Source organism: Perna viridis, chromosome 11, assembly GCF_037379345.1.
Source record: "Perna viridis isolate PV_CMFRI_1.1 ecotype Kerala chromosome 11, ASM3737934v1, whole genome shotgun sequence".
Lineage (NCBI taxonomy): Eukaryota > Metazoa > Mollusca > Bivalvia > Mytilida > Mytilidae > Perna > Perna viridis.
This window is the reverse complement of record NC_142455.1, coordinates 33,675,706-33,700,014: the sequence shown is the minus strand read 5'-3', so window position 1 is coordinate 33,700,014 and position 24,309 is coordinate 33,675,706. Positions and strand designations below refer to the sequence as shown.

At 31.1% G+C, this 24,309-nt stretch overlaps 1 protein-coding gene across 5 annotated transcripts; it reads right to left on the bottom strand.

The window, feature by feature from the left end:
• Positions 1–2,575: 2,575 nt before the first annotated feature.
• LOC148603809 (inositol polyphosphate 1-phosphatase-like) lies at positions 2,576–24,305 on the bottom strand. 5 transcript variants are annotated; one of them, XM_088553941.1, is made up of 8 exons: positions 24,178–24,305; positions 18,667–18,756; positions 14,557–14,678; positions 13,585–13,811; positions 10,553–10,670; positions 7,386–7,535; positions 6,191–6,365; positions 2,576–5,644 (listed from the first exon to the last, which is right to left on the bottom strand). In XM_088553941.1, the coding sequence occupies exons 4-8, from the start codon at positions 13,792–13,794 to the stop codon at positions 5,143–5,145; spliced, it is 1,155 nt and encodes a 384-aa protein (XP_088410067.1). In that variant the 5' UTR covers positions 13,795–13,811; positions 14,557–14,678; positions 18,667–18,756; positions 24,178–24,305; the 3' UTR covers positions 2,576–5,142. The 5 variants fall into 5 exon arrangements, with proteins under 5 accessions (XP_088410067.1, XP_088410069.1, XP_088410068.1 ...); XM_088553943.1 differs by lacking the exon at positions 14,557–14,678; XM_088553942.1 differs by lacking the exon at positions 18,667–18,756.
• Between the last annotated feature and the right edge of the window lie 4 nt (positions 24,306–24,309).

Sequence of the window (24,309 nt, the reverse complement as noted above, 5' to 3'; positions counted from 1 at the left end):
CATATTTTATCGATATCACTCGGCCTCTTTGACAGCTTTGAGTGTGGAAGCTAACAGTTTCGAATACATTTGAATTATGTATAGTGTGTGCATGCTTTAAACGATCATTTTGTTTCATATTTTGGCAGATTTTTGTGGGGTGTGGCCTTACATTATTTTCATTATGCGTTACTTTGGCTCATTAGAGAAGCTAAGATGCTATATAAATGTATTTGAATACACAAAAGCTTGTTTGAAGTTTGGTATTTGAAAAAAAAATCCTATTACAGGTGAAATCGAAGTAAATATGAAATTCTGAAAATTCCGCTTTTCAAGATTTTATAATAATTGTACTCCTAAAAGGAAAATCTAAGCGCCTGAATTGATTACATGCGTTGGGTTCATCACTATCTTAATTATGAATGCCTGAAAATAAGTTTTACAATGTTGGTATGGTGTGAATGAGAATTTTGCTTGATACTGAGACCTGTTTTCAAGGTATAAGGGTAATTTTCAAAACTTGTTTTGAAAATTCTTTAATGAAAATTATTAGTCCGAATTTCCTCTGACCCAACCCGACATATCAATATCCAAATAAAAAAGAGGAGGGTTGCAGGGTCAGAGGAAATTCGGACTAGAAAATTATGTTTTCGTGATTTTATTATGTACAAAATTTAATTATCTATCGAAGAATACCACATTTAAGACGTTTTGGTTGAGCAAATGCTTGAACAGTCGAATTTATGCCACTTATTACGGGGAAATAGAAAATTCTGTTATTTGATTTTTTTAAAACATAAATTCTAACTATGAAAATCGCCACAAGACATTAAAAAAAACCAGAAATATTAATCGTGATAATACTGAACAGCAAATTCCGAGTAAGCCATTTTTACTGAAGCATAAATACTCGAAGGGGTTTTGACATTGAAAAATATGTCGAAGCGATTTTTGGTGGAGTAGGGATACACATCTTTTATTTTATTCCAAAACTAAGAGTTAAAGCAATTTTATGGTATCATTGGACAGCTGAGTCATTGGGCTACATGGTGATACTTAAATATTTCTATATACTTCCTTTTGTTGAAAGTAGAAGTTAGAAGAGGAATAATTATTTTTCCAAAATTATATACAAACAGTACCCTTTAAATACCTTTGAGTCTCATGTTAGACATATATATTTACCATAGGAATTTTTTATTTACTTGTTTTTTCATGAATTAATGTTGTAAAACTTCATACCCTTATTAACAAAAAAAATGAAAAGAAAAAAGGGGGTCACCAGCCTCATTTTCTCATAAATGGGGCACAGAATGGGGAATTTTGCCCTAAATGATTCCCATTTCCTTTAATCTGTGTAGTATATATGCAGAGTATATGCAAATTGAAACTATTCTTGAATGCATTTATTGTCGTAATTTGTTTAGCATAAATACTTTTTAAAGGTAAATAAAAGAATATATCCAGCAACTTTCATTCAGTTTTTTTTTAAATTTAATTTTTTTCCCACTAAAGAGGCCCAATTTTTGCCCCAAAACACATATATTAATATTGATAAAAATCAATGACTTATTTTTTCTAATAAAACTAATTTGATCTACAGCAGAGTTAGAAATAGTGGCCTGCCTGCCAGCCTGAGACAAGGCTGGGTAATTTTAGCATGAATTTACATAGCCATATAGTAAATATATTGAAAAATTGTATTCAGGACTGGTTAGAATTTGAAGGAGTTTCCTACCCTGTCTACAGACATAAAATTGAAAATTTTTAAGAAAAAAATATGGGGTCAAAAAACTGTAAAACCATCCTCTTTTTTTCTAAATTTTAATATTTGGCCATAAAAAACCAATGTATTGGAATCAAAATTCAAATAAGATTATTTCCTTTGCTTTTTTTAAATTCTCAGTAGCTATCCAAATAAATAGTTTGGCCAAAAAAATTCAATAGAACTTGAAATATAACTGCATTTGTGATATTTTGTAATTTTCTTGTAACAGAGTTATCTCTCCTTTTTATGCTTTTTCTTATACTGTAGACCACATACATTGAAAAATAGAAGTTGTTCACAAAGCGCTACATTACCATGATGAATACACATTGCATAGTTTTCTGATTCTCTGAAATGAGAAACTACAAAAGTTTTGAAATTCTACTAAGTAGGGGAGCCACCTTCATTTGTTTATCCAAAACATTTGTTTTCGTATGTACATTGTAATTCATGGTGGTCCTAAACACATGAAAAACATATGTTGCAATTTTTCCTATGTAGGAACAGCAATGTGGAAAAAAAAGAAACAGGAATCTTGGATCATGGTTAATAGGTGTGTACTCATGAGAACAGTTGCTCATACTATATATACTGTCAAAGTACTTTTATTCGTGGGTACAAAGTCTCATGGTTTAAGGAAAAATATTAGTTAAAAAATTCTTCAATTCGTGGACTTGACAACTCCATCTTACAAATGTATTCAAAAATTTCCATTGTTGGGAACCAAATTTCATGATTAAAACCATGAAAACAACGAAAACTAATACCCCATGAACGATAATTCTTTCACAGTGGTATCAGTTTATTCCATGATACAGAAAAAAAATAACAAATATGTTACTTTTAATTCAAATGAATAAACAAAACAAATATAATTCTGCTGTGTAAATATTAGCCATACAATGTTACTTTAAATTCAAAGAGTTAAAAAACATATATTTCTTTTGCGTAAATATTAAAAATATAATTTTAAATAAAATTCTGTTGTGTATATATTTATCTTTACATCTTAACATTGAAAAAAAAAACATATAAACATTTAAAGGAAAACAGTGGTACCACAAGAAAGTAAGACAGTAAGTCTACTGTAAACAATCTTATAAATAATATAAAAAATGCCGCCGTATTTTGTTCAATGCTATTCAATTACATTTTAATCAATGAGTGTATTATGATTGTAAAGGAATAGGTTTATGTTAATCAGGGATGGAGTAATTATAATCATCATAATCTGTAGTCAATTACACTTTCAGATGTCATCACATGTAATCAGTAATCATTGTAATTTATGATTACCTACAAGTAATTGATTACTGGATGAGTAAGTGGTGTAACCATAATTATTTTTATTACAATTTGATTACATAAAAAATATTCTGACTGTTTATACATTTTATTTAATAGATAATTGTGTTCTACCAATCTAATTAGATTACAATCCTCTTTTGTCTTGTTTCTTGCTACTTATTTACCACAGCAAATAGAGAATATATAATTGAAAAGGATTTTTCAATTTTAACTTTGACAAAAGAAATCATATGCAACTGATTGCATTTGAAATTATGAGTAATTATGGTGTAATCGATTACATTTTTATCCCATGTAATCAAGATGAAATCAATTACAATTAAAAGCTATCAGACCCAACCTGATTTAAACAATACTAATGCTTTATGGTATTGATTGTGCCCATCAATGAAGACCTTGTGGTGACCAGTACAACTTATCTATTTTTATAGGCAATAAAAGTAATACACCATTTGTAATATTTTATCAATTTTAAAACATATTTGACGTACTAAAATATTCTTACCAAATGCTTGACAATAACACACAGATAGATAGAAATTTTCATTTTGCAATAGGGTTTCTAATACAAAGAAGTCAAGTCTAAAGTTAGTCACTTTCTAAATGAGTGGTTATGAAAAAGTCTATTCTCAAACTGCTTAAGGAAGACATACTTCTTGTTTCATGGTAAAAGGACAAATGTTGCATCACTAATTAAAAAGCTTTACTCTTCCTTTTTGGTTGAAATATATCAAAATGTAAGGAAAATCCTCATTGACACAGAATTTGATACTATGGATTTCAATAATATATTGTACAATTTTTATTTGATAACTGTTACTTTTTAATAGATATATACTTCTGAATTTTATATTCCAAACAAGTAAAAGTGATTAGTGCTTTTTATTTGTTGTTAAATATACATATATGTAATCTTTGGTTGTATTACACTTATCACAACCTTGACAAAGCGATCTCTCCTGAATTATCACAAAAGCATGGGTTTCATACCAAAATACTGACAGTAAGACTGCTTGGGATACTAGTTTCTGAGAGATACAGATAATACTGCAGCACATAAAGCGTTTGTTAAAATATTAAACCAAGGAACTGAGACACAAAATAGGAGTCGACCAGCACATGCAAATATAGTACCCATAACAGTTATACAGTTAATACCTACTCAAAAATCACAAAATATTCATGAAATTATAATCCTTATATGTACATTTTCCACTACTTAAGTTTAATGGTTTTGGTCGAACAGATACTTGATCTGATTGTCTCTTGTCCTATGTGTCAATACATATCAACATTACCATTATCATGTTTTTTTAACAATAAAAATTTTGCAGCAATGATGTATTACCCAGTCTTTTTCCATCTACTTTTTTCTCACATAGCAGACGTCCTACAAAAAACATCTAGTTTGTGTTGTTTGTTTAAGGTCTTTTATCCCTTAAATCAGTAGCCAATAATGGTACCATAACAGTACACAATAATTCCTATATTGGTGAATTAAACAATCACATCCTAATCATCCAACATATACAAGTGGTGAATACAGATATTCTGAAAAAGGGGGGGGGGGGTCTGTTCCAGTGATTTCCAGTTTTTCTATACAATCAACCATAAGAAGACTGCTTCATTGAATCTGACTATGTACACAACATCAATTTGTGTAATCAGTGTTCTACGTTAGGTTCTAATAAGTCTATACACTGGGATCACAAACTAAAACCTAATCCAATTAATGGTAAACCTACCATTTGTTCCATCGAGTCACTGCATGCTGGAACTAACAATACTTCATTCATCTTTCTGCTCAACTCAATATTTTTTAACGAAACACAGGCCAAATGAACTTTTCAGAGTTCTTTGGTATCCACTTTCAATTATGCTTCCTGCACTCATGAAAGCTGAAACATGCTTGTCTGATCAGAAGATTTATCTGAACAAAAAGTAGAATATTTCTTTTGTTAGACTCTACATGCAGTGACTAAAAAGAACAACTACTACTTGTTGGTCAAACTTTGATTGGAATGATCAAAACTAAAAGCTTAAGTAGTCTTTAGTAATAATTTAAAAGTTTGACCAAAACTAATAACTTAAGTAGTCCTAACTGCACTTAAAAGTCTTTTCAGACTGTCCTGTGATTTATAAGCCACAATGCCATCACTATTGCACCACTGGTTAACACCAATTGACTTAGAGTTATCTCCCCTCTCATATAAAATCTGGAGGCCCACTGCTTTATCAAACGATTGAGTGCCTTCCTGAGGAAAATCACACAAATTTTTGTAACTCATAATTCCCCCTCCTAAAGCAAGGAGCACTGCATGAGGAGCACAAGTGTCCCATTTGAATGTACTATTCTTAGACAAGACATAAGCATCTGCCAGACCCTGAATAACACAGAGAAGCTTATAACCAGCACCTGCAGCATGGTGTATAGAATAAGCCTGACTGAATTTATCTTTAATCTCTGCCTTGTCACTGTTGCTTGTAAGTAGAACTTTGTCACCATTAGATATGTGATTTGGTATGTCTTGAACTGAGGAAACTGAACAGCCTTCTACACTTACACCCCAGATACAGGAACTCTTCCATCTGAAAGGGAAACAATGGTATTTAAAAAACACATTTATTGTACTAATAGTATAAACACTATAGCAATTTGAAATGGACTAGCACAACTCTCAATATAATTGTAATTAGACTTGTGGGTGATTTAAATAATTCTTTCTAAAGATAGAAACATGCTGTACATAATGCTAATGTGTGATTTTTTTTGGTGCTGGGCCCAGTATTTAAACTTTGAGTAGCTGTTGACCATAATGATCACATAGTCTTAAGATTGTTTCTATTAAAATAAAACATTCTGTCAGTCTTATTCATAACCTAATACATGTATGTACACACAAATTCTTGTAAACACAATTTTATTATTAAGAGGTTGGTATTTATTGCAAGTAATGTGATAGAGCTGTGATTGCAAAATTTAAAAAGTTGCATTTTGAAAAGTTTAACTTTTTCTAACATCCATGTATTGCAAATAAGAATAAAAAGTAGCATTTGTTTTAAAAATAGCATGCAACAATATCTGAATAAACAGTACACTGTGATTTCATATAAAGAATACGACTAATTCCATACTTTGCAGTGTCTGGATCCTGAGTGGAAAATGGTTGGTTGATGACTCCTGCTACTGGTAGCCCTGTCTGTTTGTTGTAAACCCCTATCAGAACACAGGCACACTGTAAACCAGTTGGAACAAAACCATAGTTACTAGGGAGGCCTGTTTCTCCTCCTATGTACTGTGCAGTTGAATCTACAAATGAAACAAATTTTCAGACATTAACTTATGGAGAACACTTCATTACAGCAGAACTCTCTTTTTAACATCACTGATCTTTGCACAATCTGTTTGATTGTTTATTGACCACTCAAGTCAAAAATGTTTTATAAAGTCCATTAATTCTGTAGCTAATCAAAATAATAAGGCCACAACTACATTGTTGCTGTGTTGGAGGTTTTTATTTGGAATTGAAATTCCTTTGTTTTGCGGTTTGGAATTATCAGTGATGAACACGACTTTCTTGAAAGTAATCATCATTTCTCATGTTCTAAAAAGGAATTAAATGCATCTGATTTTTGAACCATTGGGCAGTGATTTAATTTCTGTGTGTGGTTTCCAAACATTTTTAATACATTTTTTCAAGTTTTCTATAAATTTATTAAGCAACTGATGCTCCTTCAGTATTTTTCTCCACTCAGTATGCAATATATTGATTTTAATATGCACACTGAAGTTTGCATACTGAAAATATGAATTTTCCCATCTCTAGTAGAGAAACAATACCAAACTGTTGATAGCACTGGCGGTTTTTGATTCTTGTGAAAATTGGAACATGAACAAAATTTCAAAGATTATATTACGTTAAATATATTTGTGATCATAAATTGCATTTTATATACTATAAAGAGCTGCCCTTTTTTATTATGTATAAACTGAAAGTCAATCTATACTACTGATCCAACTTCACACACATTTACATATTTAGACCCGTGAAATAAGGTGTTTTGATCCTGAAGGATCAAAAACCCAACAAGCCAAGCACTCATTACTGATGGTGAATATATGTACATGTATACACAGGATGAATTGCAATTTATGTGCAGCAAAAATGACCAATTTGTTTCAATTGTGCAATAATATTAGACAAAAATCTACTTGCAGACAAGTCATTCCAAGCCTACTAGGTCCTAGGATGACATCCAACTGTAGATAACTGACAAATATATTGATAAGGCTTCATACTCTTTACCTCTGCCTAATATTTGGTCATACCTATAGGATCAATCCAAACACCAATATCTTTCTCAGGTAGTTCAATAGAGTCTAGCTGATTAACATCCCCATTAGGTTGAATGAGAACATCTTCATGGACCACTCTGGCCAATAGACTGGCTGCTTTATCATTCCCATCAAGAACTTTACCTGATTGAACATATAAAATAACTATCAGCAAGCTGTTCTACTTAGATGTATGGTTGTCATTAAGAAGCAGTTGCACAGAAAATTTACTGCCTTTGTGTCACTGGGCCAATTTTTTTGTCCAATCAAGTTAATAACTATATGCTATAATTTCTCCTGCTATTTTTTATTGCTGGTCTCTAATACTGTAGAAACTTAAAGACATCCTTGTTACAGTAAAAAAAAAAAAGGTTAAAAATAAAACAAATGACTCCACTGAAGAATGACATAACTTTAAAATCTACAATCCAAAGTTATGGATATATTTTTGCAACGATCAAAACCAGATTTAAAATACAAGGTAAATATCATTGATAGCTAACAAAAGTATATCATATTAAAATATAAAATTTCAATTTTAAGTAATTAACAGTATAACTCTCAATATTCATCATTTAAAACATAAATAAAAGGAACTACAGTTGTGAAAAAAATACCAGACATTGATATGAGTGAAAGAACACAGTTTATTATATAGACAGTAATGATTTACCAAATGTGCCCAGTGTAATTTTTTTCGATAATTCACACTGTGAAATAAATTCTCCTGCCAAAATGTCACAACACAAATATCAATCCGCTGTTCAAAAAATTTTAAATTTATGTTAAAAATAACAATGAATAATGGAGGAAATCTATATAATAAATAGGATAATCAATTGGTTATCATGAATATGCAAAATATGATCACTGATGCAAAGAACGCATTAAGATTTAACTCGTTAAATCTAGATGTTCTTTGGCACCAATGATCATATTTTGTTATTCACTCTTTTCAATTAAGTATCCTATTATTCTATGAATTTGTTTTTTTTTATATTCCACAACACACAAATATGAAATTTGAGTTTAATGAAATTTAGCACCATTCAACAAACATATCAATTAACATTAATTCTGGTACCCTAAATTTACCTCTGAATATAGGCCTTATATATCCCCTAGCAAAATTATTTACAAATTATGTAAAAATCCACAAAATACCAGTTTACACCAGCTTTTTCTGTTCAAAGTGTTAAATTTTCTTCCTAAATCCAACGGAAGGGGGCATGTTTGAAAAAGAGTAACAAAATCACTCATTCTATAAGAATGTGATCTGTATTTAATTCCTTTTTAATATACAAATCCAAAAACTCACAACCAAACAAAAACAAAACTGTGAACCCTACTACACATCTGAATTGCCTAAAACAGCAAAACCTACTACCAGTGTTAATATTTTCACCAAGTGAACCCAACTTCCAGTCAAAATCAGCAGTAAACAACAAATAAAACTTTAAGTCACAAGTGAGCTTACTTTAAGATATCTCTAAGGAACTGAGGGACGGAAGACAATTTAATCTTGCACGAAATGAACAATGCGATAAATGCAAACTATGCGACTTTGACAATCCTAATTTCAGGGATTTGATACATCGCATCTACCCAAAAGAACTTGAGATAAAGGATACTACAGACACTGTGAAGCCAGCCTCATATCTTGACCTACACTTAGAAATCAATGGTAAAGGAAAACTATTGACCAAACTTTACGACAAACGTGATGACTTTTCATTCAAAATTGTCAACTTTCCTTTCATCTGTGGCAACATCCCTTCGGCTCCTGCGTATGGAGTGTTCATATCACAACTCATACGTTATGCAAGAGCTTGCCGAAGCTACGCAGACTTTTTGCATCACGCTAGAACTCTAACAAATAGGCTTCTGGAACAGGGTTATGTTGCTACAAGATTGAAGTCATCACTACAGAAGTTTTATGGTCGTCAACATGAACTCGTGGATCGTTATGATGTATCCATCAGCATCATGAAAACTGATTTATTCAACGGGTCATAGTTTACTTTCCTCGTTTGTCTACCCCAGACTTGACTTTTTATGAGCAACTCGGCGGGTGTTTCTAGAAAAGCAGAGGACGCTTACCCTACCGGTGCACCTGGTCCATGCTCCCAGTTTTTAGTGGAGTCCGAGTTGCTCATTTACTTTTGTTACTTCGTATGTATGATTTTAGTTACTTTATGTTCTTTGTTGTGTGTGTCTGTTTTCCATGTCTGGTCTTTGTCCCTGGATTATATTCTTTTGATTACCGCTATAACCTTGGTTCCCCTGATTACTCTTTGAATAAGCATACACAGGCAGGACAAACAATATGCTAAATCATTTTAAGTTTAAACACTCCTCAGAATTTTTGCAGACCCTGGAAAAAATTGTCAGTAAATGAATTTGTAAACTTGATGTATAAGAAAAAGCATGCAGTGCATGACAAATCCCAGCTTGAATGGTAGAATGAAAACTCTGCAAAATATCCCAATCTTACAGTCTTGACCCATCAGTATTTGAGCATTCCAGAAACATCAGTCCCATCAGAACATATATTTTACATGCTGGACTAGTATAACGAAATTAAGAAATCGGCTGTCATCATCCATATTCAATCAAATAATTTTCTTGAACAAAACTCTTTGACCATCATAGTTACTACACAAAAATAGCTTAAATTAGAAGTAAAACCACTACTTATACAGTACTAGAACTGGGTCTAGTTTCTGATATTAGGTCTATTCTTCATCATACCCAGTTTCAAACAATTGCATTGCAAGATATTAAAGTTCATTAAAAGACTCTATACATATAAGGGAGTTCACAATAAGAAGTTCTATGAAAGCAGACAGAGTTTACATTTATTTCTACTGCAACATTTGTTGTAATATGGAATCCAATTGGATAACATGGGACATTTCTAGATGTCAATTCCACAACTGACTGCTTCAAATTTTAAATGCATGCACAGAAGTCATCTTTAAACTTTTAAATTGTTTAGTCTGCCAGTTATATTAAACAGTTGCATTAGAGTGGAGGTAATCTTATTGTAGTTGAAGATTTGATCTCTCCAAATCTTCAAATACTATACAGTTATCTTCAGAACTAAATTTGACACATTTATTTAGGAATTACCATCATGTGTAACAACATTCACAACTCACAAAGGAGACTGGCAGTATCACTTGGGGTAGACAAAATCTGCACTGTGATTGTCTCCCCTAGTGCATTGGTAAATTTATTACTCTCCTCTCCAAATATGCTGTCCTTGACACCTGGAAACTATAAAATATAAACAGTGAATAGAAGAATGGCACTTAAATATATATCAGTAAGCTAAGGTTAAAGCTCATATGAAAAGTGACAATATTACTTATTTTTTGTGTGGATATTTTAATATTTGTTGAACCATGTAATATATTTCTTGTACAGTCCCTGTATGGGATAAACTTCCCACTTGCCCCATCCCCCATTGCCTTATTCTCCATAGCCCCATTCCCCATCGCTCCATCACCCATTGCATCGACTTATTTCCCGTTGTCAAATGCCTTTCCCCATTCCGAAAAGAAAAAGTAAAGTAAATGTTTTATCAAACACATATAATAGATAAGGATGCAAAAAGTTTTGTACAATCAATATTGATTTTAGAATCTTGCCGGCGAGTTCGAGAATTACCGAAATCACGCGGTATTTGCATTGTTTACATGTATTATCGACACTCCGAGCTGCATGAGAAATAATCATGCACAATATTCTTAAAAATATAGATATATGTATAAATTGTGAATGAATTTGATTTCTAAAATTATTCTTAAAAATGTTAAAATTGTCCAGATAAGATTTTTGTTGATTGTTGTTATACATATATTTCAAACCAAATTCTTGAACATGAGATATTTTTCCAAATTAAATGAATGCCAATGCTTAAAATTACCTTAATGGTCTAACTAATTGTTTAAAATGTTAATATTGTTAAAATAAGCATTATATATGGGCTGTGATACATTTATTTCAATCAAATTTCTCAAAAATGACATATTTCTGCAAATTGTAAAGGTGTGAACAATTTTAATTACAATAATGGTCCAAAATTATTGTTAAAAAATATTAAAACGGGCAATATTTATATCCAGTTGGTGGTTGGGACACCCATATTTCAGTTAAAAATGTTCAAAAAGACATATTTTTGAAAAGTGTATGTGTGGGAACGATTTAAATATACCTATTAGTCTAAAATCAATGTAAAAAACGTTAGAATTGTCGATATCATTATTATGTTGATGGCTTAATACATATTTTTCAGACCAAATTCTTGAAAATGAGATATTTTTTGCACACTGAATGAATGCGAACACTTAAAATATCCTTACTGGTCTTATATCATTGTTTAAAATGTTAAATTTGTCAGAAAAGTATCATGTGTGAGCTTTGACACATCAATTTCAGTAAACTTTCCCGAATATGGCATATTTCTGCAGATTGTATGGGTGCGAACAATTTTAATTTCAAAAATGGTCCAAAATTATTGTTAAAAATATTAAAAATGGCAATATTAGTATCCAGTTGCCGGTTGCGACACCCATATTTCAGTCAAAAATCTTCAAAATAACATATATTTTCAAAGTGTATGTGTGATAACACTTTTAATATACCTATTAGTCTATAATTATTGTAAAAAATGTTAAAATTGTCTATATTATTATTCTGTTGTTGGCTGTGATACATACATTGTATATTTCGGACCAAATTCTTGAAAATGAGATATTTTTTGCAAATTGAATGAGTGCGAACACTTAAAACATCCTTAATGGTCTTATTTTATTGTTTAAAATGTTAAAATTGTCAAAAAAAGTATCATGTGAGTGTCTTTGACACATTAATTTCAGTCAAATTTCTCAAAAATGACATATTTCTGCAGATTGTATGGGTGCGAACCATTTTAATTTAAAAAAATGATCCAAAATTTTTGTTAAAAATATTAAAACGGGCAATGTTTGTATCCGGTTGGTGGTTGTGACACTCATATTTCAGTAAAAAATCTTCAAAAAGACATATTTTGCAAATTGTATGTGTGGGAACAATTTGAATACACCTATTAGTCTATATAGATTGTAAAAAATGTTAAAATTGTCTATATCATTGTTATGTTGATGGCTGTGATACATATACTTCAGACCAAATTCTTGAAAATGAGATATTTGTTTTGCAAATTGAATGAGTGCGAACACTTGAAATTACCTTTATAGTCTTATATTATGGTTTAAAATGTTAAAATTGTCACAATAGGCGTCATATGTTTGGCTATGACATATTGATTTCAGTTCAATTACTTAAAAATGACACATTTCTGCATATTGTTAGGATGAGAACTGTTTTAATTTCAATAATGGTCTAAAATTCTTGTATAAAATATTAAACATGTTTAAAACGGCAATATTGTTATCCTGTAGGTTGCGACAAACGACATATTTCTGCCAATTGAAAGCTAAGGTAATAAACATTTTATTATTTTTTTAAATGGTCTTGTTATTATTGCTTAATGTGTTTAATTTGTCAATATTAAAATATATACGAGTGTCTCCAACACAAAATTATTTCGGTATAAATTTTGAAAACAATAATTTACATTAAGAAATCGTGTAAGCGCAATCATTTTCAATCAATAACAAATGTACTTCCGGTTAATATTAAAAAAAATGTCAATGAATAATGAACTGCGACACCTGTAATAATTAAAAATTACTCTAAAAAAATCTTGTTTAAACATTATTTCAATTGGTGTCATAAAATTATGATATGTACGTTGCTTGCAAAAAAATACAAAACAATTTGTTTGATTGACCAATCAAAATTATTCCCTCTTCCCATTCCCCTATTCATTTAGACCATTCCCAATGCCACATTACCCATTGCCCCATTGCCCCATCCCCCATGCCCTATCCCCCATTCCCTGTTGCCCCATACTCCTTAAAATGGGAAATTTATCCAATACAGATACTGTAATTCCATGCTTCAAAAACTCGTAAATATGTACTTGCTGGAAATCCGGAAATGTAAGATTCTAAATGGTAAGACTAATATGAAGAATATCACTAAGTACAAACTATTCAATGAAACATTTTCTCTTCATGAAGAGATTACTCTTGGTGACTTGTTTATATGAGAGTATTGTCTCTACAGTATTTTATGCACATACCTTTATGCTAAGATTATGTTGCACAATCTGTTGTACAAGAACATCAGCTAATGTTTTGAAATCTTGCACAAATCGTTCATTCTTCTGTGGACCAGTCTTTTCTTGTACTAGCAGTTCCAGCAGAGTCTGCTCAGACCTTATAATTCTAGCTACATTTGCTCCCTTTTCGCCTATATTAATCAATTCTGATATCAGATCTTTCACTTTCATATTCAAATTACGTGTAACTGAAAGAAACAAATAACAAATTACATGTAGTCAGTAAAGACGAGGATGTAATGTAAATGTACTTAACCTTCTTCTTGTGATCTAAGGTTCTTATCTTATTTATTTCATATTAACATGCTCATTACAAATAATATAAATACATATTTATTACATATTGTATTTAATTAAATAAGATAAACCAAATTATACATGTGAACAGCGATTGACACCAACAGTAGTCCGGTAGCTCTGTGCCACCCTTATTTTGGGAAGGACTACTTGAAAAATTTTCATGGTAGTCATATGAGCTACCTAAATTTTGCCTTATTTTTCATGAGGTCGATTTCTTTCAAACTTTTATAATGTCTAAATGTGTAAACAGACTACGTTGACCAAGTCAAGTAATAAAATAGTCCACAGATGGTAATTACAGTTACAGATGGTAACCACCATGGACTACCTGTTTTACCTCTTACATGTAAGTAGTCTTGCTGACCAATGAACAAATGAAGTTAGTATCAAACCCTGGTAAATGTGAGAATTTCCATCTGATAAGTGCAACTACTATCATGTTATTAAGTTGAATTTGACTATCAGTCAATCAGAGTGAATATTTGATCATGTCAATGAAGATTGAAAGTTCTAACAGCAGAATACATTTTGTACATGTACATGTATGCTAATTCATTTTATTCCTACAGTATAATGGGAAAAAGTTGTCAAGATTATAAAAAAATAATGGCAAATACTTTTTCAATATCATACCATCTCATAATGCATTAATCCCAAAAAATTCATCTAGAAAAATACATTTCCCATTACTTCTATAGCAAAGTTTCCTATGTACTTTTCCTCTGTAGGAGAAACTAGGTAAAACAAATAGCCATCTGAATATAAATATAAAAAAAAACATGTGATTTTAGTCTTTTAAGTGTGACAGGTGATGACTTTTTTAAAATACAAAAGCCACAAATTGGATTAAACATGTCAAGCTCAAAATATTCAAAAAGCACATAATTTCAATTTCAGTTCACTTTTATCAAGGCTGCCCTTTATTTCTTTAATATAAAAGGTTATAATATCATGTAAAATTCTGCATTAGGGGAATTAAAAAACTTTTATTACTACAGACTTTACGTGTTCAAATTTTACACAAATTACAACACTGTGAGAGTACTTTTATTCATGGATATGTCTTTTCATAGATTGCAGACAAATAGTTGGTTCATGGGTTCATGAATTCATGGTTTGACATTTCAACATAAAATATGTAATTTATTAGGTATTCAATTCTGTGTTTTTAGTAACGCACAAAATTCACAAAAATTAGTATCCCACGAATAATAGTACTTAATCTGCCTCTGATGTATATATCTTTCTTGTTCAATCATTGGCTTTTGTTACTTAGTATGTATTGTTTAGTTACATTATGTTCTTTGTTGTGTTTATCTGTTTTCCATGTCTGGTCTTTGTCCCTGGATTACATTCTTTTGATTTCCACTAGAATCTTGGTTCCCTTGATTACTCTTAAGACTATAAATTGCATGCATCAAGTCCTGTACATTTTGTATCTGATACTAACAGAATGCTCATTATCCCAAAAACATGATATCGGTGATATTGTGATTGTAGACCTATAGAATTAGTCTAAACAAATCTAAGTTGCAAAAAACTCAAAACAAGCAATTCAAAATTCCTTTGGAAATTTACATTAGAGAGGAAAGACAACTCCTTAAAACTTAAAAAAATAATGTTTTTTGTCAGATTTTTGTTCTATTTTTATCCATTTCATTTAAAGGTAAAAGTATAATACTTTGATGGTACTTTTTTATTGACTATCTCATAAATAACTTCGCTGTTCATGATAAGTACACTGTAACACATTTGGTTCAGGCTATGATGGGTATATCAAAATTTCTGAGGAATTCTTGATTACAGAAAACTCATATTTTCTGGCACTTCCACCATTTTGAAATTCTTTTTTAAAAGTTATTGTTTATATCTGCAAAATATCAATCAACAGTTTTGCGTTTGTGAAAAGAATCTTTTACTATCAAAAAGGAGAATTTCAACTTCACCATTTTCATAAAAATTAGAATTCTTGAACTTCTTTATCTCAAAAAATTGGCATAATGTTTACTATTCAGTTTCTACATCTATCGGTAAGTTGTTGTTTGGTAAAATATATGACAATTCTTTTTAAGTTGTAGATGATGTTCTTATCAATATTTAAATGTCTACAATCACTATATTTTAGTTATCAGGCATAAATATCATCTGTATAAAATGTTATTATAATTTCTGTTATCTCCCCTGTCCAATGTCATTTTCAATAGGAAATTTAAAATGCTTATTTTGATGTTACCTTGTTAGCTTTTGTTACATTTTCTGTGTTTATTTGGATCATAATGCTATAGATTAGACCTTAAATATCTTCTGTTGCAATTTGTTTAGATTAAGGGTAAATTTTTGCTAGATTGACTGGACTACTTTAACATGATAATTTAACTATTATGGTAATAAAAAATTAAAAAGAAACTTCTGGTAAGTTTAAGGTTCTTCATTCCATGTACTTTTCAAGAAATATGAGCTTAATTTTACAATATACTTCTCCACCTCTACAAATAAATCTGCATATCTGGAGAAAAAAATAAGGCATAGCATGCCCTGGATATGAGAAAGTTAATTTTATGTAAAATAAATAAAAAAACTGACCTAACTTTTATAATGCTGTTTAATTTTTTTCAAATCTGCAAAGGGGCCAAACCTTACTTGATATGGCCCACTCATTTACACATGCAGTTTAAATCTTGTATTGTATATAGGTCTCTGACCAGCACATCAATTTGAATAGAATTTGTTTCTAGTGCATGTTACTGGGAACATCTCAAAACATTACCTCAAGTTAGTTTAACTTTGGCACTTTCTGAAGAATTGATAAATACAGCATTGCAAAGGTCATATACATGTACATTGTTCAATATCTTTAGGTTCATCATCACCTTTTGACAAATATGGTCTCAATTTCACCACAGATTTTACTTGAACTACAGGCAAACCTGTGTTTCTGGAAGAATTTTTAATCATAGCACCCCTAGATATTAAAAAGTTACATCAATTTTATGTTAAACTACATTGTATATCAAAGACTAATCTAACTATTGCTGTTCTTATTTTATCAATTTTACAGAGAGTGCCAAAATAAACTAAAACCTGAGATTCACTTGATATGGTTCACTAATTTACTTATACCTATTGTGTATAGGTGGCTATTGTGGAATTCTGATCAGTTGGTGGGGTGTGCATACACTTTAGAGGGGTTCCTTATTTACCAGAAATATTTTGTCATGAATTACTGGTATTTATTTCCATGAACTGTTTAAACTTTTCATGGTTGGTTCCATATCCTTACTATTGTAAATCTGGAAGCACCCGTACAGTATCCTACCTTAAGGACTGATTTCATGTCTTTATTTTGTATTTCAGTGCACATTTTTTTCATTGATCGTTGTTGGTAGTTGTTTCAACATTTCAAATTAATGTTGAAAAAAAAAAAAAAACAAGCTCTAGCAGAATTAAATGAATCATTAGACATGCTAATAATGTTTGAAATTATCAGTACATGTAAAACTGTACCGAATACTGCTAAATGTAAGCATTAAGTAACAAATACCAAATATTTGGAGTACTATTTTTTCAAGATTCTGGGAACAATACTCAATGTTCGGAGTACCAAGGAGTACTTAAAAACAGGCAAAGTACAGATAATTTAAAAGGGGTTTACACCCTCATATGCATGTACATATGTTTTACTACAGGAAGACCAACCAAAAACTTTTGCTAATTGTCAAAAATTGCAGAAATTCCATGAGAAAAGAAGACTCTGGTCCAGTGGCTCAAGACATATATAAATATAAAAGTATTTTACGCTTCTCTTTGCTTTACATTTAAAGCATCTCCCCTTTAGAACAAATTTTGAAATAACAAGAGCAATGCCAAGTTTTGCTTCCCCTTGCCCCGGAATATTTAAAGAACCAATATGGACACTCTATTAAGTTTCTGATACATGAAGAGAAAGGTAGACTGACTATACATATTTTATGCTTAAACTACACGAAGGCAATCAACTAAAACTTGCATTATTTGTTAGAACCTCATGGAAATTTTTAACTGAATTGGGTCAGTGCTTGTTAAATGCTGGAAATGCTTTTACAAGCTCTTTTAAAACCACCAGGAGAAATGGCTAGGTTATCCTGTATAATAATAATATCTTAAGTACCAATATCCACACCCAACTGCATTGGAGAGGAGTTAATACAATGATCTCGAAACAAAGTCGATTTCCTGTTGATACCGTTACTTTCGATTTTTGAAAATAGTATTGGTTAGTTTTATGATGAATATAATGGGGGTTCGACAGGGGGCGGGAACCAAGGAGGAGACGGAGGAGTGAGAGCCAGGACTAGAGGGTGTGCATGAGTGATTGTTAATAGTAACATACAGGTATAAAGTGCCTACCCATGATATACATGTAATCTACGTATATATTCAACCTTCCACAAATTGTTTTGATTATTGTTTAATTTGTAAAAATGTAAAATATAGATGATGCAAATCGCGGCCATATTTTGGCGGACTGATTAAAAGACAATGAATGTAATAAAAAAAAAATTTGTCTGTTTACGGTTACATTGATTAAAAATATGGTAGACAGGTAGACAAAACTCTTTATAAAATTTTCTAAAAACTATTTTATGCAGACCCTAATAGAAGACTACCAGACTCATAGTGCTTAGCCAAAATCATGTGATTTCGTGACTTTTGTTTATAAAATGGTAAAGACTGTGAGGCAGGCAATAATATAGGTACGGTTACCTTAAAAAGACATATTTTTTGCATAATACAACCTCGTCTGTGATCCATCTTGATATATATTCGTTTAATATTCCATTCAATGGTTCATATCTGCAACGGTAAAACAAATCTAACAAATAAGGATCCCCTCAAAAGTGTATGCACACCCCACCAACTGATCAGAAATGCTAATTTAGATAAGAATTTCTTAGAGGCCACACTTCAGGTATATTCCTCACACGCAATTAGTGATGGCTTTAAAATTCCAATCTTGTTTTGTTTTTGTTTTAGATCGTAGAAGTGGTCTCAATAAAAGTTAAATAAATTATCACTGAAACAAATCACAGGGAAATGAATGAGAATTAAACATTTTGTTATAATCTCACAGACACCCACCCTGAACTACTGATATGTTCGACCTGTTATAAAACACTTTCACCACAAGAAACACAATGTAACATACGCTTGATAATCATAGAGTTCTGTGAAATAATCGCTTTTTCAAATAACTATCTCATTTTTCAAAACCAAGACCTAAAAGTCAACTTTTCTGTTTCCATATCTGTTTCCGCCTCAATTTTGTTTGTTTCCCCGGTATTCACGTATCCATACCCCCAAATGTGTGCCTGCACAGTGTTAATCAGAAGTCCATAAGGTGCAAATTCCTACATTCCCATAATTGTGCATTATCCCATTGTTAATTCGCATGAGATTTTTCCATATTAAAGTTTTTTCATATAACTTCGGGATGTATTTGAAAAACTAGGTAAATTAGTACCGGATATGTAAAACTAGGGAGTAATCATGGATTCAAGACAACAGTTTTTCCATTCTGTCACATAACAATATCTCTCACAATGACCACTGACCTTAATTTTACCTCCATTATGTCCCCCCTCCCAACAACTACACCCAATACCCCTTCAAGAAACCCCTCTTCTGAATCTTCACATAATTGCAAGATATTTTACACTACTCACTGGTCATTATCACTCACTAGGGAACTTTTATTGTTGTATTTTTATATCCCAGACGGAAAACACTAACAATCAATTCACTGTTACACTTTATCCTTCTATTGACCAGATTGTCATTGTGAATAATAAAGTTTAAATTTACACATATGATATGGAACATCTAAGAACATGATGATGATTTATCTCAACTTAGTTTATTTTGGCACTGTCTGCAGAATTGATAGAAAAAATAGCAAAAGACAACTCTCATGTCTATGGGGTGCTAGTACGAAGCCTTAGAATTATCCTAAATACACTTGTTCATCTGTAGTCAGAGAGAAATTAGTGGTAAAATTGAGCCCATATTGGTCAAAAGTTAATGTTGAACTTCAAAAGCATTGATCATGCCATCTTAAAGTTGACGAGATTTCAGTGTTGATATATACTACAGCCTCATGTCAGTTTTTGAGTAGCAGTCTTTCTAAAAATCGGATAGAATGTGATTCATGCATGTAAAAACCTAATCTGGTGGTCAAAACAAAAAATATCCTCAGGCCCAGTGCCGAATCCCAAAAGGGATTAGTCAAAAACCCACAGGCTATGTATATTTTATTTTACATAAAATTCATGTTACTTTCTCATTTCTAGGGCATATTATGTGTTAATCATTTTTCTAGATACACAGGAAGTCAGAGAGAAGTTTGTGGTAAAATTGTGCCCGTATTATAGGGAGCGCTGTGAAGTGGTGTGAGCTCTACCGTTATTACATGTAGTTTCTAAATTTCCCTTAAGGTTCCCCTTTATACTAACGAAAAAAAGTCATGTCCCAGAAGTAACAAAAAATGACTGTCCTTACTTAGAAAATTCATCATATCCTTCAATCAAACAAATGAAAATATATAGGTTAAGATTACGTTTAAGTAAAAATAAATTCATGATATTAAACTTTCAGATGAACTGAAAGAAAAATGTGAAGGTAATATTACCTATCGAGAGTGTGCTGAAGCCTTGAAGAAAATGGCTAATGCTAAGAGTCCAGGATCTGATGGCTTCACCACCGAATTTTACAAATTTTTTTGGAAAAATATTGGTGTTTTTATATTTAGATCTATTTCATATGGTTATGAACATGGTAACTTTTCAAATTTTCAGAATCAAAGTATTATTACTTGTATACCTAAAGAGGGAAAAGACAGAAGATACATGTCAAACTGGCATCCAATTAGTCTTTTAAACGTTGATATAAAAATAGCATCAGCAGCAATAGCTGAAAGATTAAAAAATGTGCTTCCATCTATTATAAGTGACACACAAAAAGGTTTTGTCAAGGGTAGATTTATAGGGGAAAATACTAGACTTTTATATGATCTTATGCATTATCTAGAGGAAAATGACATGGAAGGCTTGCTTTTATTGATTGATTTTGAAAAAGCCTTTGATTCAATTGAGTTTCAGTTTATTATCAAAACTTTAGAAAGTTTTAATTTTGGTCCATCACTGTGTAGGTGGTTTAGTACATTTTATAAAGATGCTAAGAGTTGTGTCATAAATAATGGCAATATGTCTAGTTCCTTTGACTTAGAAAGAGGCTGTCGTCAAGGCGATCCTCTATCCCCTTATCTTTTTATTTTAGGTGTAGAATTGCTTTCTTTATGTTTGAAGTCTGATGAAAATGTAAAAGGTATAGATATCAAAGGGAAAGAATCCCTTATAAGTCAATATGCAGATGATACTTTTTTGACATTAGATGGGAAAGAGATTTCTCTAAGAGAATCTCTTAATATTTTTGAAAAATTTTATCGTATATCAGGTCTTAAAATGAACACACAGAAAACTAGAGCTGTGTGGATAGGTAGTAAGCGTTTCTCTGATGAAGTCTTGTGTCAAGACAAAGCTTTATATTGGTCTTCATCTAATTTTAAGGTTTTAGGCATTGAGTTTTCTTTACACATGCAAGACATGGTTGGAATTAATTTTAAACAGAAAATTAAAGATGTCACCAAAGTTTTGAAGAGTTGGCAACACAGGAAATTAACACTGCTTGGTAAAATTACAGTTGTTAAGTCTCTTGCATTGTCTTAACTTGTACATTTGTTCACCTCATTGCCAAACTTGCCAAAACATATGATTGATGATCTTAATAAATTATTTTTTAATTTTATCTGGGATGGAAAACCAGATAGAATAAAAAGAAATACTTTAATTGGTGATTTTGATATGGGAGGCCTAAAAATGGTTCACCTAGAATCTTTTAATGCATATCTTAAAGTGACATGGGTTATAAGATTCATTGAAAATACAATTGGTAGTTGGCAGAATGTAGCTAAAGCTGAGCTTGAACATGGTGGTGCCCGAGTATTTGCTTTAGAAAAAGAAAAACAAAAAGAATTGGCACAACAAGTTGTTAATCCTTTTTGGAGAGATGTTTTGCTAGGATTACATTTAGCAAAGCATGATACACTGATTGATGTTCAAAATATTTTGTCCCTGGATATTCTCAATTTTATCCCTGTAAATGAGATTTCTTATTTCTGTGGATGGGAATCTTGTGGTATTAAAAATCTAAGTGATCTCATTGACAGGAATACTACCTCGTTTTACAGTTTTGAACAATTGAGAGATGTTTACGGGATTAGAAATTTCTTAAAATATTATGGTATTTTAGCAAAAATACGTCCAATTATGAAAACTCATTTAGTACAAAATATGCCCGACTTTAATTTTGTAAACTTTCAATGTTGTAATGGCTTTTTGGAAAAAATAAGAACTAGCAATTGTATTAAATATATATATAGAGATATTGTTAAAGGTTTTTGTGAGGAGCCATCCCACAAGTACCAAGCTTGGGAAAACATTTTTGATTGTGATGATATTGACTGGTCAAGTCATTTTAAGTTAATGAAATTGTGCAAAAATCCATATATGATGATTTTTCAGTATAAAATTATCCATAGAATCATTCCAACTAACACTTTTTTGTATAAAATTAGAATAAAAAATACAAAACTATGTACATTTTGTAAATCATGTGATGAGACTATAGAACACTTGTTTTATGATTGTAGTTTTACAAAACAAATTTATATAGAACTATTTAGAAGACTTAATAAGTTTTATCAAGATCTGATGTTAGATAAAAAGCAGATATTATTAGGTTATATAGGAGAGTCTTTACTTTTAAATACTTTATTGATTATAACCAAAAACTATATTTATAAGTGTAAATTATATGAAATATTGCCTACTATATATGGGTTGAAAAATAGAATAAAGAGGTACATGAATTTAGAAATGTATATTGCTGTTAAATACAAAAGCTTAGAAAAAGCTGAAAAGTTTTGGTCCCCTTTACATATTATTTTTGATTAGATATTTATAATTTTTCCTCATGTTATTTTACATTCAATAACAACAGCAGCAAGCTTAGTCTTTTCAATTTGTTTAAAATTGCATTTATTTAATAGATTTTTTTTTCTATAAACAAAAATAAGAGTGTGAGAGTTTTGTTTGTGTGAGAGCTTTATTGTGATAAATGCTTTTTGAATGATTTGTTTAATATATTTAATTTATAAAATCATATATAGTCTTTTCACAAATTAATTACATTTCTTTTCTATTTGCCATGGTCAGGTGGCAAATGGAACTTTGTTATAAATGCCTGACCATATGAAAATAAAAAAAAAAAAAAAAATAAAATAAATTCATCTTTTCTAATAGTTTTCAAGTCTTTTTTTAATTTGTTTTACTTATTTAAAGAAGTGAATGTTATGTTTATAAAAACTTCGGGAAATACATGGATATACGTACGTGTATCTCCGCTGTTGCTGTTGTCAAGAACCTAACCCGCCTCGGGCAAAAATATAACTCTGATTACATTATCAAAATCGAAGCATAGCTTTTCTAAGATAGGAAAGGCAATTATTTTCTTGTTTGAAATTTGCAGCTGTCGTCTCAATTTCGTTTACATCACATGATAGTTGTAAAATATTCCCACCATCCATGGAGAACTGTAATATTTCCAATATCAGTACAGATTGATCTGACAGGTCAAAACTGAAATGGATGTTGCTAGAGATGTCCTTAAGGGATAAAAATGTAAAGTATTGCAAAGTGCTGTAAAGTCGTTGACCATTTTGAGAGCGAGGGGGAAGGGGGGTATGGGGTTGGATTTTTTTTTTGAGGGGGGATGTTCAAGTTATTCATTTATTGAAAAAAAAACTCCCCCATTAATTAACGAGACAGATTTTCAAATAGAAATATTGATTTTGCTTGCTGCTTAAATATAAATAAAAATATTGCACTTGCGATGCAAAAATTATTATCCAGGTCGACCCTCCCCCTCTTAGTAATGTCCTTTATTATTTTTACGAGTCTCGGACAGATGGTACATGTATGGTAAAGCTCACAGTGCTCGCTGATTTAGGCAATGCCTACCCCATATTATATATGTAGAAAAGTAACGGTGAACCATTTATTATACTATAGGAATATCACACAGGCTGAAATGGTCATGCTTGTATAATGAAGGTGATCTGCTTAAACATTGAATTATTATTTAACTTTGAAGAGCACTTACACGTTTGCTTACTGAAAATTCAAGAGCATACATTAATTTATCCACTAATGAGCTTTCAACTGTCGACGTTCAGGTGATCTATTTTTATATTTTTCAGGTGTGTGAAATACGTCATCAATTTGTGTGTTCATT